This window comes from Cladophialophora psammophila (assembly GCF_000585535.1).
Source record: "Cladophialophora psammophila CBS 110553 chromosome Unknown aczJe-supercont1.21, whole genome shotgun sequence".
NCBI lineage: Eukaryota > Fungi > Ascomycota > Eurotiomycetes > Chaetothyriales > Herpotrichiellaceae > Cladophialophora > Cladophialophora psammophila.
In genome coordinates, this window is record NW_006912942.1 from 365598 (window position 1) to 383832 (window position 18235).

Genomic DNA, 18235 nt, shown 5'->3' on the forward strand with positions numbered 1-18235 from the left:
TCGAACTGAAGAGACTGGCCACATCGCGCGGGGTATTTTCGCTCATATGGAATATGTTTGGGCTACAGCTTTCGGCATACCTTGCCCCATCCAAGTAGTGTAAAAAGGACTAGGTGGTCGGTCAAGTCTGCGGTAGTGTCCTCGGTAGCTTCGGGTGTCTACTTTGCAGGCCTAGCCCAAACGTTCTTATCCTTGTGGCCACACTCCTTTCATTCACCAAGTCACGCATGTATGAATATTGAAGTGCTCTATTCCTACGCCTTCTGAGCAGAAATGTGTTTCAGGAACTCTCTCCACGCGGGCCTTCGAGCCATCACATAAACTGAAACTTCTCCTCCAATATGATCTCGCCATACATGATGAGCGGCGAAAGATTGCTGAACGAATCGATATCCGCCATCAACTTCTCACTCGTCGCCTTGAATGCCACGTTGAAAGCCTCCAGAGAATCCCAATCGAGGGCGACTTGAAGGAGGTACTGTTTATCGGCACCTGGTTTTATCGGTGACCCGTGTAGTTGCACCGCACGGACACCTGGAATCCATCGAGAGGCCATGTCAATCTCTCTGATCGTGCGGGTGGGGGGTGTCTTCGACAAAATGGTGCTTACCTCTGAGACCGAACGGACCCATCTCTTTGATCACTTTTGGTGCATGCCCGGTAAGATACTTTTGTACGTCCACCCTGCCGTCCAGCACGTTTGCGTAGAGAACCGTCACGGTGATGGCCATCACTTCAAAGGATGCTGGAAAGTCTTTGGTGAGGGCAAGAAGTGGTGAGTTCGGCTGCTATGGAAAGAAGTCTTATACCAGAGAAATCGAAATCGGGGGCTTCGTATAAATTCTGGCACTGGAACACCGAACGATCTCGGCCACAGCCGGTTCGGACACCGATTCAGGGGAAAAGCCAATGTTGAGCCGCGCTGGCTTCGAGGAGAATTCTGCACAAAAAGTCTCCTGTAATGAGATGCACCATTTACACGCTAAAAGGTACTAACAACTGATCTGAGAAGCCAGGAAAGTAAATGAGGCCATCGATGCCCGCAGTCTTCAAAATGTCATGATTCTTGAATCATATTCTGGTTATAAGGTACCTATTTCTGGAACTCTGGATCGAATCTGCAGTCACTCAAGTGCAGCCATACTGAAGTGCAATCCAAATTCTGCCACAGGTTAGCCATTAGTTCCAACTGGCAAGAAACCGGAACAATCGAGTCCACAATTGTTGAGAACGCGGCCACTTACTTTGCAACGCGGGTCCTTGTCTGCTGCTTCAAATATTTTCAGCGAAGTCTCCCCCATTTGAGCCGGTGTGTCGCCTAATTTCGCCAAGTCGACACCCAGAGCCATGTCTTTTATGATCATGGGAATGAGAAACGAGACTTCGTACTTGTTGCTCGCAGGACCCGGAACGATGCCAGGAACAGGCTGAGCGTACTCGAGTGCCCATGACGCCCCACTCGAGTTCCGCATGCACTCGAACAACACTTTCCTGTCCACACCATTTGCCATTCCCATGGCGAAAGCCTCTGCCAGAATAACCATGTTATTACAGGCGGCATAGTTATTGGCGATTTTGGCCGCCAAGCCGGTGGAGAACGTTCCGCAGAAGGTGATGCGGTCCTCATGAGCCATTGTTTTGACAATATTATAGATCCTCTGTGCCACGGGATCCGAGTCCGGGTTTCCAGGATGTCCAATCATGAACGCAAGGGTGCCCTCTCCAGCTCGTTTAATACCACCCTTTGGCTTAGTCAGGCTCTAATTTCTGGATCGAAAGGTTCAATAATTCACCGGATGCAGGAGGAAATTCGCTTGTAAGGGGAAACAAAACCGCTTACTGATATAGGAGCATCAACGTATGTGCCGATTCTAGCCTCAGAAAGTTCGCGTTCGACGTCTCGAGTGGTGGTCAGGTCTATGGTGCTGCACTCAAGCATAATCCTGTCCGGGTCTTTGGGCGCCAGAATGATTCCCGTCTGATCGTCAAGGTATAGGGACCGCACATGAGGTGAAGCCGTGACGACGGAAATGAGAACCTTTGCCTGAGTCGCTGCTTCTTTGGCAGACTTGACGATATGAACTGGGCCGAAATTTGCGTGTTCCTCGGCGAACATTTTGCATGTTTCCAAGTTCAGGTCGTTGATGTATAGCGGCGTCTCCTTGGGCGTCTTCTTGCGTAAATTCGAGGCCATTCGGTAGCCCATCCTCCCCAACCCTGGCCCGTCTCCCATTTAACCTCAATACGAGACTCGAGGGGGATGATAGACTTACCCACGAACGCAATACTTTTTTCAGGTGCCATGTCTGTCAGTTTGGTGCACACAGAAATTGAGTATCTGTATGCTTTGATTAGTCTCTGGATCTGGAGCTCTTGATAAGATGTTACGTCTATCAAAGATCCTGTTAACCTAGCATAAGGCGATCAAATAAGGGAGTCAACGTTGGATCGAAGACGTGGTGCTCGGGGGGACTAGCGGGTCTTCAATCAAGCGCGTCGGCCTGAAGCTCATTGGAGGGAAGGCTCAGGCGCCAACCAACTCCGTCGAGATATGGCCGACATACTCCACGGTGGCCATAGCCTAAAATTGAAGTATACATCTCCAAGTGACCGAGCGTGAAATCTACCCCGAGGGGAACAAGGAGTATCCCCTCCGCTCGGCGGACTGTAGTGAAATGCATTGAACGTCCGGCTGGAGACAGCTTAGCCTCACCAGCGTGCGACACATGCATGTCATGCCGTGCATTTCTTGAATAGACATAACGTCTATATTTGCCCGGTAATTTTGTTTCTCCTGGGGTCTAGTTTAAAAGACAATCTTCGATATTGTCCAGTCCTCGGGTGGGCTATATTGAACCTCACCTGGCCATCCTCGTTACCTTTTACCGTCGCAAGGATGACGGACAATATAGGATTCATTGGCATGTCCCCCTTAACGGAGCCCAGTCTCATCTGGACCTATGATAACGGATGATAGGCCTGGGCGCCATGGGCTTTCACATGGCAGGACACATCCGCAAGAAGATGGATCCAGCTTCGACCCTCTTCATCAACGATATTTCTCTGGCGTCATGCAAGCGCTTTGTAGAGTTATTCAGCCAATTCGGACCCGTCGAAGTGATGGAGACTGCCAGAGATCTTGCCAACCAGAGCAAGGTGATTCTGTCCATCGTCCCGCAAGGAGCCAACGTTCGAGCGGTCTACTTAGAAGGCTCTGGTGCCATAGTAAAAGCCAATAAAGGGGACCGCTTGATCCTTGAATGTAGCACAATCGATATGAACACGACAAGGGATATCGGTCGTCAAATTACTGGTGCAGACATTGGGACTTACGTCGACACTCCAGTCTCAGTAAGTCTCTACAGAAAAGGTCTCTTTCCCGTTGCTGACCGGCGACCAACTCGAACAGGGAGGAGTGGTAGGCGCTCAGAGTGGTACCCTCGCATTTCTCGTGGGTCATAAGGACAACAGTGTCGACCCTGTTTCGCGGAAGATTCTTGAGATTGTGACGATGATGGGCCCTCCTGCAAAGGTTTCGTTCTGCGGGAACCTTGGTAATGGGTTGGCGGCCAAAATCACCAACAATTATATTGCCTGCTCGGTGCTTCTTGCTACTGCAGAGGCCATGGCGGTGGGGATCCGGGCAGGCGTCGACAAGAAGGTCCTCTACGACTGTATCCGCAATTCCACAGGCCAGTCTTGGGTGCTGGAAAATATGCTACCAGTTCCGGGGATTGTGCCTCACGCTCCGAGCAGCAATGGCTACCATCCAACTTTCAGACCGCGAATGATCATCAAAGACATCAGCCTCGCCATAGAAGCGGCGGAGCAGACAGGAATCGAAGAAACTGTTGCAAAAGCGGCATTGGATGTTTTCAAAAAGTCGGCTGAGGACCCTCGCTGCGCTGTAAGTATTTCGGCTCCTTTCGGCCGCCGCTTTACCGGTGCTGATCACTTTGTTGATAAAGGACCGAGACTGTACGTCGGTGTGGCTTATGATTATGGATCAGAAGGGAGAGGGTTCTGGCAATTAGTGGAAACATTGGGGGTTCATGCAAATCTGCGTTCTCACAAAGATGCTGGACGATAAAATGCACTTTTGTACTACCATCAATAGGTGTAGGTATTCACAGTGTGCAGTGCAAGTCCACAACAGCCCACGAGCTTCTTTACTTAGATCTACCCAGGCTCGAGACTCTCCTTTTACCAAGCATGCGATTGGAGTCTTCGTACATCCATGACTGTCTGGTTGTTCCTCCGCTACACCGGAACTAGAGTCTTGTACCGGCATCTGCAAGATATCAGTCTCTGACTTCCTCAACATGCACCAGGTGCACACCATCCTTATCCGTTTTTTAGTTCATAGCTGCCTCGAGCGCTTCAGTAATATAGTGTGACTTGGAGAAGCGTCTACGAATTGCTTCCTGTTGTGGGTCGGACAAGACGATATCATCCCCGAATTTTTCAGCAATTTCCTCAAGTGCCATTCCCTTTGTCGGGTAGGGTTGTCAGCTCTCGTAGTGCGGTAATGATTATTCTAATCTCACCCCTGGGAACACAAATTATATGACTATGCCAGTGACAAAGACACCGAGATGAAGACTAGATAGAATTCACAGCCCACGTGTTCGAAAGCAGTTGGCGCAGTGGAGATATAAATCAAAGATAATAGGAAGGTGCCACTAACTCCTATGCTGAACCCACGAGCTCAGACTGGATTTGGGAAGCTTTCTGCCGCATAGATATAAGTAGTGGCATCGATATGTGCGGAGGAAAAAGGCAGGAAAAAGAAGATGAAGAACACAGCGGCCTTGCCAGCTGCTTCGGAGCCATTTTTCTGAAAGACCGACACGGAGAGGCACTCCCCGATCAGTGCCACAACGCATCCAGTCAGGCCAATCACTAAACATAGCGTCAGCCAGGTAGGTTATGGGAATCATTTCTACTCACGCATCATCGGAATCCGGCCAACCTTGTCAACAGCCCAGCCATTGAAGAAGTTCCCCGGCGGACCCATGCACAGCAGCAGGCATTCAGCAGCAGCTGTACGGCCGCAGGTAAGTCGATGTTCTCAACAGTTGCTCCTGGAGTAGAAACGGGAAAATGCACTATTAACGACCAAAGTTCCGGTGCCTTGAGCCGCGCACATCACCAGGAAGGCGACGAAGCACCTCTTTCATAATTTAAGCCTCTTGAAGAAGTCGAGCAGTGGTACTGGATTTCCCATCTCCTCAGCCACCTGCAAATGAAGCAAGCGGAACTCTTCTTGAATCGCTTCTTGGTCTGTTTGATCCACAGATTCGGTTCTGCAGGACTGGAAGGCTTTGAAAGCCTCCTCTTAACGATCTTGCATGAGAACTGTCATCCAAATTCAGCAGGTGTGCAATTCGCACCAACGTTTGCAACTTACGCCGTCAAGGTGACTCGGGAACGAAAACGACTCCGGTGGAGAGAAGGATAGGGGTGAATGTTTGGATTGCAGGAGGCAGCCTCCACTGGGCAGCATTTGCGTCCACGAAATAGAACCCAAACCCAGTAAAGCTGGCGTGGATATATCCCATACCAAGGATAGCACCATGCATCGCGACCAGAAAGCCTCAGATCTTTGGTGGAGCAATTTCGCTTTGGTAAAGAGGCACCAGGATCACAAGAATGCCTAGACAACTGCGTCAGCCCATGTGTATACTATCACAGGGGTAGTTCTTCTGCTATTGCATCTGCCACTCACCCACGGCAACTCCGGTGAGCTATCTGGCCACTATGAACATGGCAATATGCACTTTCCCAGCTTGAAGCCCCCTGCCGACTATGGCCAGTCGGGCACCCTACAGAATGGCATTCTTCCTTCCCAAAGTGTCAGCTAAGCAACAGCAGATCATGTATCCAAGAACGCCTCCCACCGAGAACAAGCCATTGATCGCCCCATGCAGAGCAGCCGCGTTGGAGGGGGTGTCGAGGCCTAGATAGTGAAGAAAGGTTGGTAGGCCCAGCGTTGTGGCAATGATCGCGGAACAAATCCATAGGCCCAGCTCCCAAGAGCCACGAAGCAGACAATCTGGCCTCAAGTCAACAATTGTAAGAGGGTGAGCTATAGAGGGAGCTCGAGGGGCGAACGGGGCATCTGAGTTCCTAGGCGGCGCCGAGGTTGCCTCGGGCAGCTTTCCAGCAAATCGGCAGGCTCCAGGCGCTTGCCATCGTTCTTGGTGTTCGGGCTGAATTGGCGACCTATGGACAATTGATAACAACAAGGTTGATAAATACGCTTTCTCTGTATTGAATCCATGAAAGTTACCTTCTTTCACAGCCAGGAACTCGACAAACTACCACAATGGCCCAAAGTCCAGACCCCCATAGCCAATTCATCACTCATCCTACCGGACAGACGACACATATCATAGTCGACGATTTTACCGATCCATGGAAACCTTCCGAGACTATCTTGATTCAAAGTGGCTTTGCTCGGCATGCTGCATTCTGGTATCACTGGGTGCCTGCCCTCAGCCGCCGTTACCGGGTTGTCCGACGGGACCTTAGAGGCCATGGTCGCTCCAGCTGTCCTGATCCAGGATCTGGGTACGATTATTCGCTCGACACCATTCTAGGAGAGATCCTTGATACGCTGGATCAGCTGAATATCCCAAAAGTCCACTTTCTGGGTGAATCGACGGCAGGAATGATAGCGGTAGCTTTTGCAGCCAAACATCCTGACCGATTACTGAGCTTGACTACTTGCGCGACTCCGACTCATCTTCCAATGTCGGCGCAAAAAGAGTGGGCTCTGGGATATAAAGACTGGGAGACTGCTTGTCGAACCTTGGGCTCTAAAGCATACTGTAGTGCCCTTTCGAAGATGCCAGGCGGAATCGGACAACCAGATCCGGAGTATACAAAGTGGTGGCTGGAACAGATAGGATTGAACAGCGGAGAAGGACTTGCGCAGTACGCAAAGTTCTTGAGTACACTCGAGATCCGATCATTCTACGAGGATATTACCAAGTCTCAATTGCCGGTGTTGATACTAGCGCCCACTCGAAGTCGGAACACGAACTTTCAGGATCAACAAAAGCAGAGAGACTTCCTGAAGGGATGCACGTTTGAGGCTGTGGACGGAGCCGGGCACGAAATCTTCGTCGACAAAGCCCAACAGTGCCAGGATGCTGTGCTCAAGTTTTTGGGGAACATTCGAGCGGAGGGCTTCAAGCATTGAGGATAAATATCGGATAGCATGGCAAGAGAACAAAAGAAGCATGCTTAAGTTGGCCCCTTGGCCGGTAATAGCTGTAAATATTCCTATGCGATCAGTCCTCCGTCAATGAGGTAGACTCCGCCGCTGATATAACTTGAATCGTCACTCAGTAGAAAGGCGAACAGCTTGGCGACCTCTTCTGGTTTGCCATTTCGACCCAGCGGAGCAGTTGAGAAGGCTCGGTCCCCTACCGCTTCGGTGTCAAATACACGTTGCAACATGGGAGTCTCAATTGAACCTCTGAATATTCATCCATAGTCAGCTCGAAAGACACGATATTGAGGAGCACATGGCAAACTTACGGCGCGACTGCGTTCACTCTGATGCCAGAAGGTCCAGCCTCCTTCGCTGCCGTTTTCGTCAGGCCAGCGACCCCGTGTTTGCTCACGGCGTATGCGCACATGCCTGGCCGACCGACCAGTCCCACGATGCTGGAAGCATTGACGATCGAAGACCCCGACTTCATAACCCTCAGCTGTGCTCGCACGCAGTACATGAGGCCAGTCAAGTTGATGGAAAGGATGAAATCCCATTCCTCGTTTGCTTGATTCACTAGACTGCCGCTCAAACCATGCTTGCCTTCAACGCCAGCGAGATTGGCGGCTCCGTCAAGCTGGCCGAAATGATTGATCGTAGCTTCCACCCAGGCATCCACCTCCTTGTCTGATGCCACGTTCACCCGGGTCCCGATAGCGTCAACGCCCGAGGACACCAATTCGTCGACCAGCTGTTTGAGCGGTTCTTCTTGGATATCTGCCAGTGCAAGCTTGGCCCCTCGAGAAGCCGCAAGATTTGCCAGTTGCAGCCCCATGCCTGAGGCAGCCCCGGTGATGGAGATGACCTTCCCCTCAAGCGATGCCATGTTGTTCGAAAGCACAGTCAAACGAAGGAGAGCAGTATGAGAAGACTCTCGGCCAGTCGACGTGTATTTTGAGAATACTTGCGACTCAAATCGCCAAAGGACACTGTGCACCGCATAGCCGAAGACCGAGGTTGTCTATGCATTCGCATATTGTGAAGTATATCTTCCTCCGTGCCAGAGACTGAGTCTAATCGGATCTAGTGCCGGCCAAGTTGGGATGAGCCAAGCGGAAAGCGGATCTAGCCAACTCGGCCACTGTCCTATTGGCTCTCAGCTTGAAGGTACCCACGCATCTTTTCTCCGGCCCCGGTCCCCTGATTTCCTTGGAAGACTGTAGCAACCATTTAAATTACTATCGAATACCAGACTCCCGTCCTGCTTGTCAAGATGCGGCAGTTGGTGGCTTTGGTAACGGGCGCCGCCAGCGGCATTGGGAAAGCGACGGCACGGAAATTGGCCAGCCGCGGCATCTCAGTGGTACTGGCAGATATGAATCAAGAGCTCGGAACAGCGACAGCGAAGGAACTCAGAGACAAATATAACGTAAAGACACAATTCCATCGCGTTGATGTGACGAAAGAACCAGAGGTCAAGGACCTGATTGAGGAGGCGGGCAAATTAAGCGGAAGGTTGGACTACGCTGCCAACTGTGCAGGCATTGCGGAGACGGTCGCCAACGAGGAAGAAAGCATCACAACTGCGTGGTTTGACAAGTATGCACCCGGTGTTGAGCTTTGAAGCTCTGAATATTGAGCCCGCTGACGTTATTGCCAGAGTCTACTCTGTCAACGCTCGAGGGGTATGGCTGTGCCAGAAATACCAGGCGCGACAGATGCGAAGCCAGACGCCCAGAGCTATCACATATGATCCACCAACTGAGCAGACAGTTCCTCCGCAAAGAGGAGCGATCGTCAATGTCATCTCAATCTCCGGGCTGGTCTCAGTGAGTTTCCACTATCCCATCGATTGCTTTCGACGATCTGGTCATAGGGCTATCATCCTTCTATCGGCTTGGGTGACACCCTTCTTCCTCGAGTCAAAATTGCTAACATCGATGACCACCATCAGATGGGATTCGCCGCGTACACTCCCAGCAAGTACGCCGCGATGGGAGTCACCAAGACCGGAGCCAAATTCTACGGCCCGGAGGGTATCCGCGTCAACGGCATCTGCCCAGGCTGGACCATCACGCCAATGACCAACCGTAGTTACGGAGACGGGGCCGTCGCTGGAACTGCCGAGTATGGCGAATCCACTGTCAACAAGAACATCACCTTGGGCCGTATGGCATTCGCCGAAGAGCAGGCAAATGTTATCAGCTTTCTTTTGAGTGACGAGAGTAGCTACATGAATGGTTCTTTATTGGTGGTCGACGGAGGATTCCACGATATAGTCTCGGCGTAAAAGCCCGACTGTTGCAGGTTTAACAAACGGAGATTTTAGGCCACCAAATAACACCATTCGTCAATGCTTGTCTCGTGAATTTGCATCAAATACAGTAATGTGTCTTCTATCAAGACTCTGATTTCCGTTGCGCTGACGCGAGACTGAACATCACGAATGTACTCTGAGTGCATGTAGTCAAAACAGGAATTTTCCAAGCAAAGCTCCGAGGATACAAGGTGCTATTGTGAACTGCTTCCGCTAGGTGAAGTACCATATTGAGATTTTTTTTCCTTAAATGTATGTCGTGTTACCGAATGCTCAGCTTACGGACAGCGCTGGGCTAGTTTTATAGGACTGAAAGTGAAGATTCGGGGGAATTTCATCTCGCTTGGGGCCGAGAGAAGGCCATTAAGCTGACTTGATACAAGCTAACATCCAACTGATGATCTTCTTGTCCGTCCTCCGGCGGACCTGGGGCTCAATCCACCTCGAGCCCATGGCAAAGATATGCAGCTGACCCCATTCCACGACCATCTCATGTCTCAGACCCGCCTCGCGACACAAATAGGACCAATCCCGGCCATCCTGCATCGCGAACTCTGCTCCACCCACAAGTATTAACTGCGGGCTTAGGCACTTGATCCCCTCCGCTGGCCGAAAAAGCGGGTTTACGTCAGGAGAGTCGCCTGGAAGGTCGCCCAGGAACATCTTGTACATCATCGGCACTGACTGGTTCGCCGTCACGACATAGTCCGTCGCGACCAGGGGGCTGCCGCCCTCATACTGCCTGAGTGAGCAGTCCAGCCACGGGGAGATCAGGACGGTCCCGGAAGGCTGGGGCAACCCGAGCCGGTCGAGTTCCAGACCAAGCATTATGGACAACGCCGCTGGAGTTTGTGCCAGTTAGTTTCAGAACTTGGTGCAAGTGGAGAAGAACAAAAAGTCTCTCACCGCCGGCTGAGTCACCCATGAGCAGGATTTGCATAGGAGAGATGCCCTCGTCCAGGAGGTATCGATAGGCGGCCAGACACTCGTCTCGCTGCCGCGGATGTGTCGCCTCTGTGCTCAACGCTGCAAATTTTCATTCATTCAGTCACTGTGGCGTTCTCCGGAGACAGGTGGTCAATGAATGGGCCAGCATCACTTACTGTATTCAACGGTGAGAAAGATCAAATCAAGCCCGGCCTTCGCGGCCTCTCTGATCCATCGTTCATAGTATCTCAAGTACTGCCTTGCTTCACCTCGCGCATACCCGCCTCCATGGACGTACAGCACTACAGCCTTTCGATCAGCAGCAGCAACACCACCAGCAAATTCAGCCAAGTCTCTGGAGCCGGGGACCAGATAGCCAGTCCAGCCTTTGCCCACCTCCCTTGCTTTGCTCTCGGGGCAATTTTGAACGGGGAGTCGATGTACGATGTCGGGCAGGTATATTGACGCCGAGGCCAGGTAAGCTCGTTGGAATTCTGTTCTCAACGACTGATAACGTGGGAAATGGGGGACGAGGACGCGCTTCAAGAGCGAGATGGTGGCCTCGGCCAAGAAAGTGTATGAGAAAAAAAAGAACTTGATAGGTTGGCGGACTATCAGAGAGATGAGATGGACCATTGTGAGCTTGATTGGGGGCTCAAGGTACATCTCCAGGTAGAAGAATTTAAACGCTTCAGATTCGCACCGAGGTGCTGGAAATACCAAATTACGCAATTGTCTAGCTGGATAAGAAAGATTGTAGACAGCCACATCATTGCAGTCTCCACGCTTGCCCAATGTTCTCCATCGATGGTTGGTGTTCGGCGCCGACATATGCCGAGGCCGCACTTTGAGCGTGGGCGCACACACTTACAAGGATAGAAAGCTGCGAGGTACAGAAATCTCCTTATGTGTCATTTTGGAGTTCCGGCTGAGACTCTGAGCGTTGAGCCAATTGCGGTCATGTAGAAGGTTGGTTCATTGAAAAGATCTGAGTGACAAGAGGTTTACCTCGTGATACTTGGGGACTGCCGTAGTGCCAAGACTTGGTAGTCTAGCCTAATACGACTAGTGCAAGACTGGGTATCCACCACCATGTCGTGCATCCGTCGGTGTCGAAGTTGCGACCATCATACCTGGCAGTTCCGGGATGCTGGCCTGATGATTGCTCGTCCGTTTGCCAAAACCACCTTCTCCTCTTCATTCACCATCTGAAATCGGAATTCCTCGTACCCTTGCGCATCTCGTTCACCCGTTGACCAGAGCTGGGTGTACAACGTCTGGCCAGGGCGCACAGGCGCAACAAAGCGGGCTTGAAACTCCTTCATGGACGAGGATTTGCTTCCAGCCACTGTGCTGAGTAGAGCGTGTGCGGCCATGTTCCACGTACAAAGTCCATGTAGAATAGATCCACCAAAACCCATTCGGCGACCAGGCCCAGGATGCGCATGTAGCGGGTTGTAATCGCCATTTAGTCTTGCGAAGGTCAGCATGGAGACGCGGACGGGGGTCTGTCACTCGGTTGACGCACCGGTATAACAAAGGAGTTTCTTTGGTCGTAGTTTGGGTATGAACATAGTCAGGACCGCGATCATTGGGCATAACAATCTTCCTGGTCTCGGGCCCTTGAAGAGCGACATCAGACTGGCCATACTCGAAGTACTCTCAGGTGCGACTCACCTTTTGATCCTCCCCAGCCACCCTGGCCAACAGCGAAGACACTGCCGTATACCGTCGCATAGATCTCATGTGATTCAATGTCAAGCAAGTCAGTCTGGGTCTCAATGACAGTTCCGGGTTTGCCTTTGTCGTAGATTCCAAGCAATGTTTGGTGGAGTTCGAACCGTCGCCCTTTGCTGGTGAGGGGCAGCGGCTTAAAGATCTTTATGTGCTTCTCTCCATCCACGACCCGCTGCCTATCAAAAATGGGAATCCTGGGGATCTCAGAGAGATCTGTTGGTTTTGGAAGGGTGGTAAAGTCCACGACTTCCTGTGATGTGCCTTTGTAGGCTTGACCTTCTGTCAGTACTTGTGTCCAGGGGCCTTCAAATAACAGGGAAAGAAATGACGTACGGAGCACGACTGGAAAAGTCGGAAGAGCCTGAAAATTCGGACTTCCTTCCTGGGCGAAATGAGTTAGATGCTGGAGTGGGAGAGCAAAGCACGAACATATGTCAGATGTAATTCGTCGGCCGTGGCTCCCACGCTGATGTTGAACAGCAAGACGTCCCTTACCAACCATGAGACCTGGCGCGGGGGATACCTGTAGCCGGTGGGAGTATCCATCGTGGTCCTTGTTAAGCAAAGATCATAAAGCCTGCAAGTTCGTCTTTCCGAGTCAGAGTCAAACGGCTAAGGGATATAGGGTCTCTAACCGAGTTACGACCGAGAACGAACTTCGCCACATTCCATTGCTAGAGAATATATTATAATTGTCAAGTAGCTAACTACCGAGGCCCGAGAGGCTTGGAAATCCTGAGGTTGGAATGCTCCACCAAGTCCGCAGCGGCGAGAGCCTGAAATTCCTTGCTTACCAGGCGTTGCTTCTCCCATATATCGCTCGTAGACGTGAAAGACATTCGGCTCATCTGGATATGAGTTCGGCCCGCCATTTCTCGGATACGTGACGATGGAAGTGGAAAGACCACTGCGTACAGGACGAATTCGTCTTCTGGGACATCGCCAAAGCCTAAGTCCATTTTGACCCGTAGCTGTAAGATATAACTGTTGTGGTCTGAAATGAGAGCATTATTCTTCTGATAAGACCTGAATAATTATTGACTTGGGAGAGGATATGGTTCCGTTCTTCTGTTTCCCAGAGCTGACGGGCACTTCGTGGGTTAAGCAACTCTTTGTTGCCACAAGTTCACTTGACCACGAGCCGGAAATGCTCTCTCTACCCATCCTGACCGGTATTTTGGGCCCTTGAGTATCGTTTCCGGAGCCTGAGAACGCCGAAATACCAGGACAATGAAGTGGCATATGTTAGAACATTGGAAGGATATGTCTCTACAGTCAGAAGCTTTACTGATCTGCTGATCACTAATGCGGCCTAGAACGTATCTAAATAGCAGCCAACGTCACCTCCATTGACGTGGTGGCGTTTGGCCCTTCTGGTAGGAGCTGGACTGGTCCTTCTGAAGATCCCAAATAATGCGATAGATCCCCGCCGTTGAATTCGATCACATCAAAGCCGTTGCCCAAGAATTGGAATGGGTTTCCACTCCAATACTGCAAGTTGTAATCCTCAAACCTCGGTTTCGACAGGAGTTTGAAATAGACGAGACGTGAGCCGGGAAACATCGTCAAGCGACCGTCTTTCTGCCCGTTCTTAAACCAGCTGGGACACGGGCCGGACCAAGCTGTTCTCTTGACATAAAGATCCGAGTGCGCAGCGAAAGATTCAGCAACCTCTCGCTTTGGCGTTAATGATTTGATGTCCTCGACTTGCATCTTCTTTACCACCTCAACAATATTCTTGACTAGAAGCTCACTCATGGCGATGTATGACCCATGACCGAACGGGCCATAGGGTCCGCATATGGTGAAATAGTTAGGGACTATTAATATAGTCAGCAGGTGGACGAAACGGCCCCATAAGGACTTCACGTACTATCGGGGACGGCCAAAGATATATAAGAGATAAGCTTCTCTTTGTGCATGTCTTGCACGTTCTTGCCGTGGGCGATGATCGGGAAGCGAGGAATCCATGAAGTGTCGAATCTATCGAGTAGTCAGTAAGATGAGTAGCCCTAGCGACGACTCCGCTAGATATACCCAGTTGCACAGATGATAACATCCACTTCATGCTCGTTGCCTTCTTCATCCAAGAATCCCTTTTCGGTGATTTTCTTGGTCTCCTGCGTGAAGACATTGACGTTGGGAAGGGTCAGAGACTCGAGGAAGCCATTCCCGGGCTGTTGTATTGATAGCAGATCAGTTCCAAAACTTCCAGAAAGTCCCCATAGGAGTCGGACTTACTGTTGGGCGCCGGCATCCAACACCGAAGTTTGAAGGAATCAGCTTCTGTTCAATGTCTGTTCGTCCTCTAAGCCTTTCTTTCATTTGTTGAATAGAAAACTATCGCGCATGATTAGCTCTTTTTCGGTGCCGCCAAAGAATACCACTTACTTTCTTCGCCTCTATTGCTTCCGGAGTACCATTCAGGATGAATTTAAACCGCTGGTTGAGTTCGTTCTCGATTTCTTTACAATATGCCTGATATTCAAGAGGGTTCTCCCTCCATCGCTTCTTCTGCTCCTCGCTATCTGCAAAGAGGTTAGCGCCTGGATCACAAAAGTTCATCACCATACCTACAGGCTATGTTGACGCCGCCAGGACCCGCGTATTTCTGTGCGAACCCCGCTGTAATCCAAGTCGGAGACCTGATCCAAGTGTACAACTTGGCCACCTTGGGAGCAATGTGAGGAATGACTTGAACTCCACTGCTGCCGATGCCGATCACGGCTACCCGCTTATTTTCCAAGACAATCTCAGTGTTGTAATGCGCTGTATGAGTAAGTTGGCCCTTAAATTCGTGTAATCCTTCAATCTGTGGCCATCTCCAGTTGCTGGTTACGTGTTATTGACATCATTTAAGGGTGCTGAGGTTCAGGCTCACTTCAGAAGTCCTCCGTTATTGATAAAAATCTCTGCAGAATCAATAAACGTGTTTCCAGTAAATATTTCCTTGACGGTGACATCCCAGACGCCCCGAGTTTCGTCCCATTCAGCTTTGATGACTTCGTGGTTAAGCCGTATGTACTTCCTCAAGTTAAACTTGTCTACAACGCTGCGGAAATATTTAAGGATCTCCTCTCCAGAGGAATAGAAATGAGACCACTCCGGGTTTTTCGCCCAAGTGAACTTGACGATAGATTAGCCGAGGCCTCCCTGGTTTGCTAGTGGAAAAACTTACCTGATAGTTATTCGAAGGAATATCACACGCAACGCCAGGATATCTATAGTATTGGCGTAAGTGATTGCAAGCAAAGGCGGAGAAGTGTGAGTTTGGCATCAACATACTTGTTCTCGTACCAGGTACCACCAATCTCGTCGTCTTTTTCGTAGATGGTAAGTCTTACGTTCTTCAGGCTTCGTGAAACATGATACGCGAGGTTGATGCCTGAAACGCCCGCTCCCAGAGACAGGATGCGGATAGGACGCTCCGTTCCGCAGAGTTGCTCTTTGATCTTGTAGCCTTGTTCGTCTTCGGTTGGCCAACCGTATCTTTGGGGAAGTGCTCCAAAATCAGGAACACCAACCTCCGACGCGAACTCAGTGTCGGGTTCAATGCGAGCAGGAGCCATTGTGGAGCGGGGTAGTAAAAGGGAACACTTTGAAAGGTGATGCGAATTGGAACAATGCCGGCCGTGAGGATGTATAAGATCGCAAACAATCGTATTTGATATATGATCAAACCCTTTGCTTTGGGTTGTGGAGGCCAAACACTTATCGACATTCGGAGGCAGGCTAGAGGACCGACTGTAGGCCAGAACTGGCCACACACTCACAGCTAGCTGACTTCGGCTGCAGGTTAAGGAGCGGGTTTTCCAGCCCGTGGTCTGATGGGAAACTCGGAATTGCTTGTCCAGACAGGCCTTTCGGACATGATGCTCGGTCATTCTGCGTTTGGCGGGGAACCATTTGGGCACTTCGGCGTGGCGATAACAAGTCACACAACACTCAAAGTCTCCCGAGCGAGATCTTCACGTTGTATAGCCCGAACCAAGTCTTCGGCCCCAAAACATGGATGGGGATTCCCATGGGTGCAGAATTTCGCAGGACCCTCCTCCACGAGACCAAATCCAGATCCTCGCCTTCAACTTTGGTTTTGTCTGGAATCGAGGGAGTGACCTGTTAGCCCGTCTTGCCAGAGAATGGATGAATGGCTTAATAATTTTCCATGACCATAGTTGATGTCTTACTGAGCTCAAGGTAGATTTGGCATTTTAGCCTCACCATTCTGCATTTGCCAAAGTGGGATGTACTGAACAGACACCGACTGGAGATCATAGTGAGCAATGGTGTCGAGACATTTGGCACCTTTCGGTAGAGAATTTGTATATTTGAGAAGCGATCCCCTGCTACCAAGGGCACATAGAACGGAGCAACAGAGCGAACAGAGCGAGGTGCGCAGTGCTCCAGAGTTATTACTGAGCTCCACGTATCCTCTCTCATTGGCATTATCTGCCTAGAAAAGAACTAGAAATAGGCACAACGAAAGCATTCCAAGCCCAAGTGGTGGAATTCTAGGTTTCAAATCCAGAAGACGAAACCGGTGACCACTGAGCAATCTAACTTTCAAATGGGGCCTCTTTTGCACGCAGGCCTAACACGGCTCCCAGTTCGACCTACTGATCATGCGGATTGACCTGGATGCGGTGCGAGGTGTTAATCATAGTGTATTCCTGGATGTCGGCCTTGGATCCGTCAGAGTAATCATCCACGTCCATGTCGTAGTAACCAAAAGGAGCCTCGGTGCGAGGCACAATAGTGAAACAGCGACCTAGATGAGAAGTCAGGGACACGTTTGATAAACCTTTCACGCTCAGTAAACGCACCATTGATGGAGGGCTCGCACGCGATCTTGAGCATGGCTCCTGCGGCGTCCGCTGCATCCGCGAATTGGATGCCTTTCGTCCTGACATGATCGAGTACAGCGCTGCTCATGAGGCCCGTAGCCACATACCTGGCAAATAAAGAGTTAGAACCACAATTTCAGTAAGAGCCCGAGGCAGGCTTCGTGACATCTAACCATGGGGCCAACGCGTTCGAACGAATTCCGTCCACGACGGTTGTTCTTCGAACGCATCTCATCAAAGCGCGAGCGGCAAACTTGGATGCCATGTAGACTGGTCCGCCCGGCACATCACCGTAGCCTGCAAGACTCGACATAATGATAAAGCATCGGTCACGTCCAGGGCCTTCTTCGTTCCTGAGGAAGTAATACCGGGCTAGCTTGAGTGTATAGATTGCACCGTTGACATTGACGTCCAACACTTTGAGCGTCGGCTTTTTGGGCTCCTCATCAGGCTCTAATGAAAACATCAGTTCGTGGCGTGAATGCCAGAAGTTGGGTCAAGAATACCTTCTCCGTAAAATATAGGATCTGGACCGGTGATTCCAGCATTGGCGATAACCACATCGATACTCTTGCTGGGCGAAATTTCCTTTGCCGCCCGGAACATGGCATATTGATCATCCCAGCTGGTCACGTCACAATGGCAAAATTTAGCGTTTCTTCAGGAAAATTCAGTACGGTCTGGATCATGAAATTAGGATTTCACTCGTCTTACGGTGCGAGATCGGCTTCAATCTTTTTGCCTGCCTCATCCGACAGGTCCCCAAAGGTAACAAATGCTCTGACAAGAATAAGCCCATCAAATCTCTTGGAATAGAGGAGAGCATCTGGAGGCGTCGTCGCTTACCCTGCTTTGACAAAGGCGTACACGGCTTGCTCGCCCATGCCACCAGCACCTATTCGTTCGCTGCTTTAGTAGAGACACCTTTAAGGAGAGAGCAACTCCATCATACCTCCCGTAATCACGACGCTCTTGCCTTTGACGAAACTAGTGTCGACAGGGGTAGAGCAGTCAACCACGCCTTTTCTGTAAGCCTGGTATGGCATCCTTTTGCCTAGTGACCCCATCGTTATGAGCAGTGGAATGAAGTGATTAGGACGGTTTTTCGCTACTCTCGACTCACATGGCAAGTCATTTTATACAGAGAGATTCTGTAGCCTCGGGAGCTGGCCCGCTTCGGCAGTTCAA

The 18235-nt window shown here is 50.6% G+C and overlaps 11 protein-coding genes across 11 annotated transcripts; 3 read left to right on the top strand and 8 right to left on the bottom strand.

Moving 5' to 3' along the window:
- Positions 1 to 313: 313 nt before the first annotated feature.
- Positions 314 to 731, bottom strand: A1O5_10768 (uncharacterized protein; the record flags this gene model as incomplete). Its single annotated transcript, XM_007751342.1, has 2 exons — positions 314 to 534; positions 611 to 731. The coding sequence occupies 2 exons, from the start codon at positions 729 to 731 to the stop codon at positions 314 to 316; spliced, it is 342 nt and encodes a 113-aa protein (XP_007749532.1).
- Positions 732 to 1093: 362 nt separating this feature from the next.
- A1O5_10769 (uncharacterized protein) lies at positions 1094 to 2233 on the bottom strand (the record flags this gene model as incomplete). The annotated part of the gene is made up of 3 exons (XM_007751343.1): positions 1094 to 1162; positions 1245 to 1742; positions 1841 to 2233. The coding sequence occupies 3 exons, from the start codon at positions 2231 to 2233 to the stop codon at positions 1094 to 1096; spliced, it is 960 nt and encodes a 319-aa protein (XP_007749533.1).
- Positions 2234 to 2970: 737 nt separating this feature from the next.
- Positions 2971 to 4090, top strand: A1O5_10770 (uncharacterized protein; the record flags this gene model as incomplete). The annotated part of the gene is made up of 2 exons (XM_007751344.1): positions 2971 to 3351; positions 3410 to 4090. 2 exons carry the CDS (start codon positions 2971 to 2973, stop codon positions 4088 to 4090), a joined length of 1062 nt encoding a protein of 353 aa, XP_007749534.1.
- A 618-nt stretch (positions 4091 to 4708) lies between these two features.
- Positions 4709 to 5017, bottom strand: A1O5_10771 (uncharacterized protein; the record flags this gene model as incomplete). The annotated part of the gene is made up of 2 exons (XM_007751345.1): positions 4709 to 4902; positions 4951 to 5017. The coding sequence occupies 2 exons, from the start codon at positions 5015 to 5017 to the stop codon at positions 4709 to 4711; spliced, it is 261 nt and encodes an 86-aa protein (XP_007749535.1).
- Positions 5018 to 6328: 1311 nt separating this feature from the next.
- Positions 6329 to 7207, top strand: A1O5_10772 (uncharacterized protein; the record flags this gene model as incomplete). Its single annotated transcript, XM_007751346.1, has 1 exon — positions 6329 to 7207. The coding sequence occupies one exon, from the start codon at positions 6329 to 6331 to the stop codon at positions 7205 to 7207; it is 879 nt and encodes a 292-aa protein (XP_007749536.1).
- Positions 7208 to 7290: 83 nt separating this feature from the next.
- On the bottom strand, positions 7291 to 8108 carry A1O5_10773 (uncharacterized protein; the record flags this gene model as incomplete). The annotated part of the gene is made up of 2 exons (XM_007751347.1): positions 7291 to 7486; positions 7549 to 8108. The coding sequence occupies 2 exons, from the start codon at positions 8106 to 8108 to the stop codon at positions 7291 to 7293; spliced, it is 756 nt and encodes a 251-aa protein (XP_007749537.1).
- A 387-nt stretch (positions 8109 to 8495) lies between these two features.
- A1O5_10774 (uncharacterized protein) lies at positions 8496 to 9512 on the top strand (the record flags this gene model as incomplete). Its single annotated transcript, XM_007751348.1, has 3 exons — positions 8496 to 8821; positions 8883 to 9051; positions 9177 to 9512. 3 exons carry the CDS (start codon positions 8496 to 8498, stop codon positions 9510 to 9512), a joined length of 831 nt encoding a protein of 276 aa, XP_007749538.1.
- Positions 9513 to 9902: 390 nt separating this feature from the next.
- Positions 9903 to 11102, bottom strand: A1O5_10775 (uncharacterized protein; the record flags this gene model as incomplete). The annotated part of the gene is made up of 3 exons (XM_007751349.1): positions 9903 to 10381; positions 10446 to 10565; positions 10643 to 11102. The coding sequence occupies 3 exons, from the start codon at positions 11100 to 11102 to the stop codon at positions 9903 to 9905; spliced, it is 1059 nt and encodes a 352-aa protein (XP_007749539.1).
- A 491-nt stretch (positions 11103 to 11593) lies between these two features.
- On the bottom strand, positions 11594 to 12749 carry A1O5_10776 (uncharacterized protein; the record flags this gene model as incomplete). The annotated part of the gene is made up of 5 exons (XM_007751350.1): positions 11594 to 11939; positions 11995 to 12088; positions 12144 to 12473; positions 12537 to 12585; positions 12633 to 12749. The coding sequence occupies 5 exons, from the start codon at positions 12747 to 12749 to the stop codon at positions 11594 to 11596; spliced, it is 936 nt and encodes a 311-aa protein (XP_007749540.1).
- Positions 12750 to 13526: 777 nt separating this feature from the next.
- Positions 13527 to 15772, bottom strand: A1O5_10777 (uncharacterized protein; the record flags this gene model as incomplete). Its single annotated transcript, XM_007751351.1, has 9 exons — positions 13527 to 14023; positions 14077 to 14186; positions 14241 to 14380; positions 14445 to 14543; positions 14595 to 14731; positions 14781 to 15034; positions 15085 to 15329; positions 15382 to 15424; positions 15489 to 15772. The coding sequence occupies 9 exons, from the start codon at positions 15770 to 15772 to the stop codon at positions 13527 to 13529; spliced, it is 1809 nt and encodes a 602-aa protein (XP_007749541.1).
- Positions 15773 to 16816: 1044 nt separating this feature from the next.
- Positions 16817 to 18093, bottom strand: A1O5_10778 (uncharacterized protein; the record flags this gene model as incomplete). Its single annotated transcript, XM_007751352.1, has 7 exons — positions 16817 to 16971; positions 17027 to 17154; positions 17221 to 17500; positions 17554 to 17705; positions 17762 to 17827; positions 17894 to 17942; positions 18000 to 18093. 7 exons carry the CDS (start codon positions 18091 to 18093, stop codon positions 16817 to 16819), a joined length of 924 nt encoding a protein of 307 aa, XP_007749542.1.
- Between the last annotated feature and the right edge of the window lie 142 nt (positions 18094 to 18235).